Source organism: Salvelinus namaycush, chromosome 15 (assembly GCF_016432855.1).
Source record: "Salvelinus namaycush isolate Seneca chromosome 15, SaNama_1.0, whole genome shotgun sequence".
NCBI lineage: Eukaryota > Metazoa > Chordata > Actinopteri > Salmoniformes > Salmonidae > Salvelinus > Salvelinus namaycush.
In genome coordinates this window covers 18,746,659-18,757,296 of record NC_052321.1, presented here as the reverse complement: position 1 = coordinate 18,757,296, position 10,638 = coordinate 18,746,659, and the positions used below count along the sequence as shown (strand labels likewise).

Here is a 10,638-nt window from a genome sequence, read left to right as displayed (position 1 = left end):
TCTCTCTTTCTGTCATTACTGTTGTTGTTGTCTTTGGTTTTGATGCTGTTGTCTTCTGTAGTGTTGTCCTGTCACCCATAGGTCCAGATTAAGGCCTGATGTGTACAGAGCATCTCTACTGATCCTGTTCAACAATGTCAGAGAGAGAGTGGCGGAGCCACACGGTACACAGGCCAGTGTTTACTCCTCAGTTTAGTGCTTTATTGAGCCGTGATGGGTCTAATCTGGCCTGATCCTCTGTCGCTACAAGCATATGCCTGTGATAATGCCCTCATTTTCTGGTCACCTGAGCACTTTCATAGGACGTGAACCCCAAGAGTTGGCCGAAGGGGTCCCTAAACCTCAAAATGGAAACTCACGGAGGCCCTGAATAGAGAGAGAGGTCTTTAAAGGCACCGGTCAGAGAGGAAAGTCAAACACTTTAATTCAGGGTAAAAGAGAGCGGAGGTTGGCTGCTCTTTCATCCCTTCTCTCTCTCTGTGTGGCCCATCGCTTCTGTAAACACATGAATAACAATGAAGGAGAGAGGGTTTTACGAGGCTCTCACATTTACACATGCAGACAGAGCAGGACTGTTCACCTACTCTCTTGTTGTTAATGTGTTTTTCACATGTTGTTCATTAATCAAATCAAATCAAATTGTTTTGTTCGAATACACATATTTAGCCGTTGTTATTGCGGGTTTAGCGAAATACTTGTGTTCCTTGCTCCAACAGTGCAGTAATATCTAACAAATCACAACATTACACACAAATCTAAAAGTAAAATAATGTAATTAAGAAATATATAAATATTAGGATGAGCAATGTTGGAATCTGGAGTATTATATTATATATATATATATGTAAACTACCGTTCAAAAGTTTGGGGTCACTTAGAAATGTCCTTGTTTTTGAAAGAAAAGCACATTTGTTGTCCATTTAAATAACATCAAATTGATCAGAAATACAGTGTAGACATTGTTAATGTTGTAAATGACTATTGTAGCTGGAAACGGCAGATTTAGTATGGAATATCTGCATAGGCGTACAGAGGCCCATTATCAGCAACCATCACTCCTGTGTTCCAATGGCACGTTGTGTTAGCTAATCCAAGTTCATCATTTTAAAAGACTAAATGATCATTATAAAACCCGTTTGCAATGATGTTAGCACAGCTGAAAACTGTTGTACTGATTAAAGAAGCAATAAAACTGGCCTTCTTTAGACTAGTTGAGTATCTGGAGCATCAGCATTTGTGCGTTCGATTACTGGCTCAGAATGGCCAGAAACAAAGACCTTTCTTCTGAAACTCATCAGTCTGTTCTTGTTCTGAGAAATCAAGGCTATTCCATGCGAGAAATTGGCAGATATCGTACAACGCTGTGTTCTACTCCCTTCACAGAACAGCGCAAACTGGCTCTAACCAGAATAGAAAGAGGAGTGGGAGGCCCCGTTGCACAACTGAGCAAGAGGGCAAGTACATTAGAGTATCTAGTTTGAGAAAGAGACGCCTCACAAGTCCTCAATTGGTAGCTTTAATAAACAGTACCCGCAAAACACCAGTCTCAAAGTCAACAGTGAAAGTTTCTTTAAGTGCAGTCGCAAAAACCATCAAGCGCTATGATGAAACTGGCTCTCATGAGGACCGCCACAGGAAAGGAAGACCCAGAGTTAACTCTGCTGAAGGGGATAAGTTCATTAGAGTTAACTGCACCTCAGACATTATACCACCCCTACCTTGTCACAACACAACTAATTGGCTCAAACACATTAAGAAGGAAAGAAATGCCACAAATTAACTGTTAACAAGGTCTTGTAATTGAAATGCAGTCCAGGTGACTACCTCATGAAGCTTGTTGAGAGAATGCCAAGAGTGTGCAAAGCTGTCATCAAGGCAAAGGCTGGCTACTTTGAAGAATCTCAAATATAAAATATATTTTGATTTGTTTAACACTTTTTGGGTTACTACATGATTCCATATGTGTTATTTCATAGTTTGTATGTCTTCACTATTATTCTACTGTCACGATCGTCTTTGGGTGAGAGAGAGGACCAAGGCGCAGCGCGTGAAAAATACATCTTCTTTAATGAAGGAAAAAACAACCACTTACAAAATAAACGATCGTGAAGCTAAACAGAACTAAGTGCACATGCAACATAGAACATAGACATAGACAACACCCCACAAAAGCCTACTGCCTATGGCTGCCTTAAATATGGCTCCCAATCAGAGACAATGAATGACAGCTGTCTCTGATTGAGAACCAATCTAGGCAGCCATAGACATAACTAGACAACATTACTCTACTCTGCCCCATACACATAAAACACCCCTAGACACTACAAAACACATACATTCCCCATGTCACACCCTGACCTAACTAAAAAACATAAAGAAAACAAAGAATACTAAGGCCAGGGCGTGACATCTACAGTGAAAATAGTAAAAATAAAGAAAAACCCTGGAATGAGTAGGTGTGTCCAAACTTTTGACTGGTACTGTGTATATATATATATATATATATATATATATATATATATATATATATATATATGTGTGTGTATGTGCTGGGATGTATAGACCTTATGGACAGTATGTGGATAGAATATTTAATATATCTGTAGAATAAAACAGTATATGTACAGCAATAGTTGACTAGGATGGCATTGACTAGAATACAGTATATACAGTACATATGAAATTAGTTAAACAGTATGTAAACATTATTGAAGTTACAAGTGTTCCATTATTAAAGTGACCATTGATTCCATGTCTATGTACATAGGGCAACAGCCTCTAAGGTGCAGGGTTGAGTAACCGGGTGGTAGTCAGCAAGTGACAGTGACTGAGTTCAGGTCCCGGTACTCGGTGGAGTATATGGTAGGGTTATTCAACTCTTACAAGGTCCGGAGCCTGCTGGTTTTCTGTTCTACCTGATAATTAATTGCACACACCTGGTGTCCCAGATCTAAATCAGTCCCTGATTAGAGGGGAACAATTTAAAAAAGCAGTTGCACTGGCTTTGAGGTCCAGAGTTGAATTTGAGGGGTCTAATTGTATAAATACAAGCTATTGTAATGATTCATGATTTTCCTAAATCTTGTTGTCATCAAAAGGGGTAATGTGGGGTAAACCTTTATGCTCTTCCCTCAAAAAGAGAAATATGTAGACCATAGACCTGGAAGGATTAACAGTAGATGGAATAGTGACATCCTTGATGTGAAGTGTGGAACATCGTCTCTGTTTGAAAGTCAAATCAGCCATTATAAAGTGTGTGTGACTAATAAAGAGCGAAATAAGAGCCATTGTGTCCCACATACTTAATTAGGACCGAACCCAATTAGGAGTCTGAGTCCCCTGCAGCCATTTTGGCTAGCAGCCTAACGATGGTCAAATCCATATGTTCTGAACAAATGGCCCAAGTTGGCTCTCAAGGTTTATCCAATTATAAGATCCCTAAAACTTGGCCAAGCCTTGGAACCCTGCAGAGCCCCCCTATAGGAACAGAGGTAGGGGGTCCTGTAGACCCACTTGATTCTCTCTTGAATTATGTTTGCGCATGTGTGTTTGACGAGCACACAGACACACATGCATGCACTCACACAGAGTAAATGTATGTATTACAGCAGTGTCAAACTCATTCCACGGAGGCCTGAATGTCGGTGGGTTTTTGCTTCTCCCTTTTACTTGATTGATGAATTAAGGTCACTGATTAGTAAGAAACTCCCCTCACCTGGTTGTCTAGGTCTTAATTTAAACGAAAAACCAAAACCAGCAAACACTAGGCCCTCCATGGAATGACTTTGACACCCCTGTACTACAGAACAGACTAAATTCAAACAGTCAATCATCACAGGCTATCAAAATACACACACTGTAAATGCGGTAGCCTAACTCTTCAGTGATTGCAACCAAAGCACAAAGAATCACAATGACAACAACAATATATTTTCATTATGGTCCATTTTCACTAACACTATTTAAATGTGTCCACAAATACAACAGCCGTCTGCACCGATAAGACCATCAACTTCTTAGAGTCAGGCTTAGTCAGAGAGACCGAAGTACCAGTGCACCAGTCAGAGAAGCTAAGTAGCAGAGTCGTGGTTGGTATTGCATTAGACAAGCGGGAGGAATAGTTACAAAGTGAGTTATACTTCTCACTTCTGCCCATCAGGACATTGTTCATCAGGACTGAAACTGCACAACATAACACACAAAGCACTGGTGTATTCACCAGCACTCCCACCCACAATTACCTCCCTCAGTGTAGGCTAGCATTGGCAACATTTCACAGGAAATTCCAGAGCAAGAGACAAAAATGTGCTAGTGAAAATAAGAGGAGTGATTCGGAGAAAATATCGAGCTGGGCTTCATATCTCAGCCATATGATTAGAGAAACAGCCAGTCATCTGGACAGCATGCTGGAGCCATGCATGATAATATCCAACCAAATGAAAAGGATTCTCTCCCACTGGGCACAGATGTCAATTCAATGTCTATTCTACGTTGGTTCAATGTAATTTCATTGAAATGACGTGGAAACAATGTTGATTAAACCCAGCGTGTGCCCAGTAGGCTTTGAATATAGCAAATGTGTGGTATTTTCTCAAGCAATTCAGCATGTTGTGGGCATACATACTGTACATACATACTGTACATACATGTTGATATTATCCTCCCTCTTTTCAGAAGTGTCCATGACATATAACTTCTACATAAATTCTGTGTTGTGTCACTGCAGGAAAGTGTTATAACCTGTGTTGTGTGAGTAATCGGAGTCCGTATGAACCAGCACACACACAGTGTGTGTTATAGTGATGTTAATGAAGCCTCCATGGCCACTGCAGAGCCATGGAGGAATAGCCACGCTACACAGGATCTTAGAAAGTTAACCGGACCAATCTAAAGGGCTTTGCGGCTGAATGAGGGCACGACAATGCATCGCCCACTCTTTAGTATCTTTTTAACTACCTCCTCCCCTCTCCAGGACCCCCTTCCAGTGATAGTGATGTGATTTCGCAGACTGTTTGGGGGCTAAGTCTTATTGAATCTGACCCTATTGTCTTTATCCACAGTTGAATTGTACTTAGCCTGCCATTAACACCGTTCTTGTCTAGGTTTAAGCACCACATGCAGGGTTTCATATAACTGTATTTTATATGACCATGTCAAGAATACTATATTAGCCATTAAGTGAAGACAAGAGGCAGTACTAAATATTTCAGGTTCATTACTGACCTAATTTTCACGTTCTTATTGAGATGGAGGTATTTTTTAAATGTTTGGTTACATTTCCCTCCAAATGAAATGCAACAGATCAAACATTACATGTACTAAATGTCCATCACTGTGATCAATGTCCAGCACTGGCAGCACATACATTTTAATGTTGACTACATTACGCATTGCTTGGGTGAATGTCAGAATTCAACACATATTTCAGTGTCCCGCTGACTCTAATGGGGGAATAATCATTAGTCATTTAAACATAGTTTATCACACCATAACCATTACATTAACGTCTTCACATACTTGCAAATGTAGACCCCTGATGACAAACTGTGTCCTTTATATCTTCACACGAACACGTGAAGACCATTATGAGTCAGTCTAATGTGTGGGTTGTCTGATGGACTGTGAGATGTCTTGTGTTAAGTTAACACAGTGTTGTGTATGCCTTAACACGTACGTGTGAATACCTGCTTGCTCTAGTTAAAAACCTTTACTGCTATGGGCCAAATCAGGGTCACACAGAGTGTTTCTTGGTAGTCAAACAAATCTACTTTGGAACAAAAGTATACACCTCACACTCATGGTTATTATAGTCTTTCATTTTGAGGTTGCATTCCAATTTGACACTTTATATACATCACAGAAGACTGAAATATAACAAAACCGTTTGACATAGAAACACCGGATTTTCTGCGTCTTTTAAAAAATAATGTTAATTAATTATGAAAAACATGAATAACATTCCACCCACGAGGCCACTAGGTCATTTGATTGCAGGGAAGGGCTACTGTGTATGAGATGATCAGAAGAAGGTAAAGAGATGATGGGGAGTTAAACGTGGGTGTGGGTGTAGGGAGGTGGGGGCTGTAAGGGCGGGGGGGGGCTGCAAGGGGTGAAATTGTGTCCCTTCTGCAATTGGCTGCGAGTCTAAATGTCTCATTATGCGCCTCATTGTTCCTTTGTTGGGGTTGGGGGTATAAATTCACTCCTGTAGGACTGCAGGGGGACAGACCCCCGACGAGAACCAGACACAGCCTGCGCCTGCTGTATCTAGCTATCTACTGAACACTGACAGAAGTGACAGTGAGAGAGCATCGGCCCTCAGGGAACTGTGAGCTTTCGTACTCAGACAACAGAGAGTGAAGAAAGATCCAGCTTTGTGTTTTTTCTTTTCAAGAACTTTTCACGAACATCTTTGGCTCTAACCTCAGTTGCTTTGTGGTTTTAGTTGTTTTTTTCCACTTTCGTGTTTTACATTTATTTTCTAAACATCATCTGTTGAGATGGACTCTGACGCCGGCTCCAACTCCAGCCGCTCCTCATCTCCAGATCTGGTGGTGGATGACTCCATGGGCAGCTTCTTCTCCAACAAGATGTTCCAAGCCTACTGCCGGGAGGAGGGGGCAGCCAGGGCCGCTGGGCAGGGCAGGACTGACCGCTGTGCTGGGGGAGGCAAGAGCAAGACCCGGGTTGACCTCAAAGAGGGTGACGTGCAGGACCTGAGGCTGAAGGTGAACGGCAGGGAGAGGAAGAGGATGCACGACCTGAACCAGGCCATGGACGGCCTGAGAGAGGTCATGCCCTATGCCCAGGGGCCCTCCGTCCGCAAGCTCTCCAAGATCTCCACACTGATGTTGGCCCGTAACTACATCCTCATGCTGTCCAGCTCCCTGGAGGAGATGAAGAAGCTGGTGGGGGACGTGTATGGAGGTGGTGGTTCCCAGAGTCGCACTAGCCACCGTCGGATCAACCCTCCGGCCCCCACAGCTCACCTCCCCCTACACCCCCTGGCCCAGTCCCTGCACTCCCTGGTGGGTAGCACGGCCTCGGCTCTCCACCAGCCTTCGCCTCTCCCGGCTCATGCCCCACATTCACCACCCTCTGCAAGCTACCTGGGCTTCCACCATGCACCCGTACAGAGCCTGCTGAAAGACCCTCTCCACCTAGCCAGCTCCTACAGGCACTTTCCTGGTATGCCCTGTCCCTGCTCGCTCTGCCAGCCTCTACCAACCACCGCATCCACCCTGCATAGCTTTTCCATGGGCAAGTGAGCAGGTGACACCCAGGACTGAGCTCTGTAGTTGAGGCCCAGTGCCCACCCCAGGACTAAGTAGTGGACTGAGGACTGAGATAAATTGTTGGTTGAACTGTAAAAAAACATTGGTAACCCCCAGGACCTGTACATATTTTGTATATATCTTCTATTGAGTATGCCGCTGCTATTTTTCTAAATTACATTCCTTGATTATATTGAAAACATTTAAATGCACACACAGAAACACTTAGATCATTTAAGCCAGATAATTTGGTTATGCTTTGCTTTTCATACTGTTGTTCTTGAAGCTCTTTTTTGAATGTAACAGCGATAATATCTGCTATTGCTATTCAATATCGGAAATTCAGTGTTACTGAAACAAATGACAAAGATGGAAAGTGCTGTGTCCTTCTGCAGGTGTCTTATTTTCCTAAATTAAACCTTTAAAAAATTAATTTTCTGCTGTTTTACTTGAGACATAAATGGATGTAAATCTATTTACATCTGTTTACATTTTATTTGCATGTGTTTCGGCATGTCTTTTATCTTTCTCATTTTGAAACAGGCTACGTAGCACTACAACAGTAAAACACAAAGAACGATATCCCCATCAGTTTACCATCACTGTGCACTGCATGTATTTTAGGGTCTCTCGATGGTACACCCAGGGGGGTGCAGTAGTTAGCGGTGCTGTGCAGGGTAGGGGAGGGGTTGGAGAGGAGAAGTCTACCCTGAGCTAAAGAGAGAGAGAAGGGCCAGACAATGCAATGCTGCAGAGGGAGGCTGAATATGGCACTCTGAGCTCTGGGATCATCCATCTTCACCTCAACAGGGTGTGGGAGATGAAAGGGCAGCGCGGGCGCCAGGACGGCGCGTCACTTTTGTCTGGCGCAGGCAGGGGACAGGGCTGTGGCCCTCTCATCTATGGGCCAGAGGATTTGTCACTGTCCCTGTATTCATACCTAGGACACATCAGAATAATAAAAGTAAATATGTGCTGTTTTTACTTAGGATGTTTCAACGTAAGAATACACACCAAGTCTCATATGGCACTATTGCAATTTCAAGTGTTTTGAAAAACAACAGATCAAAACAGAGGATATCAACATTTTTGTTTTTCAGTGTTTAAAAGATCAAGAAAGATCTATCTTCATGAAATCAATGATATTTTAAAACTTTATAGTCAATGATTGACTAACTATACCAAACACTTCAGAACAATGACATATGTGGGATGGATGACACAGACGTGTATTTACTCAAACCCACAACAATGGCTCACCCTCACTTAGCAACAAATCAAGCGTGTAAAATACATGCTTATCCTCCCATGGCTGACGGATGAGGTCGAGATCAGGGGAGAAATAAAGAGATGTAACTCCTCAGTCCCCCTTCAACCCCCTTCTCCATGAGAGCTCTGAATAGAGCTGGACAATAGCCATGCACGGGACACAAAGACCGGGGGAGGCCAAGCTCTCGTGCCTGGGACACAGGCCCCCTCCATTCAATCTACATTTCATCATGGTAACAAGCGGTGTTGGGCCAAAAGGCCTGACACATCGCCCGCCACAAAGGCGGTTAGCTCTAATTTATGGGGCTATTGACACTGTAAAGAACCCCTGTCAGTACTCTGGGACTGTCAGCTGTGGGACGTCCCAGTGGGGGGAGGCAGCTGCCAGCCTAGCCCGGGGAGGGGCCTTCTGTGGTGGGGACAGGCGCTCCGGCATCACCTGGTCCCTGGTCCCCTGACACTTGGATCCTGGGTCCTCCCACTAGGCCCCCCTTTATTTGGGCACAGGTGGGAATGGGAAGCAGAACACATTGTGGGGATTAGTGGGGTCGGCCTCCCTTTGGTGTCCTCCCTCCTTTAGGTGGATAATTAGGGACATTGACTTGTGCAAAGCTGGTGTTTCCTGATCGTTAGCAGATGGTGTTAACCCACGGAGCAGCAGCAGCAGGATGGAGAGGGTGCGGGAGTGTGTGAGGGTGTGAGGGTGTGTGTCTGTGTGGTGTGCAATTGATATGCATCTTAAATCATACAATACTGACAGTGCCTTTCTGCGCCATTATGACCAGCCACTGTTGTCATCATAGTGCTTTTACCATATGCTGACCTGTTATGTGCTGTCTGAAGTATATACAGTATGTTGGGAGCATATGCTGTGAATATGCAACCACGTTTAGGGCAATCCACATCAAACACATATAACATAGGATGTGTGAATGTAAAAGGGCTTTAAATGTGAAGGTTTTGTCATGTTCAATGACTGCAGGCATATTTCTACGTTACCATGAACAGCTTGTCCATTAAAAATGACAGTCAAAAACAAAATATAAATATTAGGGGCAAAAACATTCCAAAATTCAACAGCTTTTTCAGTAGAAAGAAAAATACCTGAAAGCGACACAATACACTGCAGCATCAAAGAAAATAAAAGTCTCACGTTTTTTCAAATGAGTGGAGAGTAAAGACTGCGTAGTCAGAATTTCCATTATTGTATGCAGTAGTCATGATCATGATAGCTGATGGCCCCCACCCCATAGACACAGATGGATGAGTTAACAGGAGGGAATGCTAATCAATGGAAGGGTGTGTGTTACCCTGGGCTCAGCAGTAGACAGGATCGACAGCGTTAATTAGGGAACTGAAGGAGCCAATTAGGGGGATTGAGGGTCTGGACAGGAGAGACATATTGGAGAACATACGCACACATTGTGCTGCGTCTGGATACAGGGGATCTTCAATTAGGGGAGAGCTCTCCTCCAGAAGCCCGCAGCCTGACCTTTTTACTATCAGTTCAGTAAAGTCGGGATCCCTTCACCCTGCATACTGATGAGGGGGAAACACAGCTGGGATAGGGTCAACAACCCACTGGTCTGGGAATTAATGTAGACCCATTAAAGATCGAGTCACATACGGGCGGATTTGATTACTAATCATGTGGCTAGGTGAGTTAAATCTTATAATGTGTTGCTTCATTACCTACCTACAACAAAATAGATACATTTTCAGACCTCTCTCTAGGAGAGAGTGCTATTGACTGGCAGGCCACACTTTACCTTATTTATAATACTGAACAAGCTCAAACTATTTAAAAATGATAGGCTATAGACCATGAACATTTTCAGAAACCTTTTAAAAAGTAATTACATAATGTGCATCCCATTAAAATGTGTGATACAAACTTTGAAAGGGCATAATTAGCCAAATATGCAAACCTATAACAACTGGCTCAGCCCTAAATCTTATTCTGAAATCTTTTGATAACTCTCACTTTAGCTGGACTTGATAATAAATACAAGTGGGTGCAAGGTTGGTGTTCAATTATGATACATTTATAAGGAGAATTTGAACGCAATGTTAGATTTAGTTTTCATAAAGTTAT

The 10,638-nt window shown here is 43.0% G+C and overlaps 1 protein-coding gene across 1 annotated transcript; it reads left to right on the top strand.

The window, feature by feature from the left end:
* The first annotated feature begins 6,500 nt into the window (after positions 1-6,500).
* Positions 6,501-7,268, top strand: olig4 (oligodendrocyte transcription factor 4). The gene has a single exon (XM_039009150.1). It carries the CDS (start codon positions 6,501-6,503, stop codon positions 7,266-7,268), a length of 768 nt encoding a protein of 255 aa, XP_038865078.1.
* Positions 7,269-10,638: the final 3,370 nt, after the last annotated feature.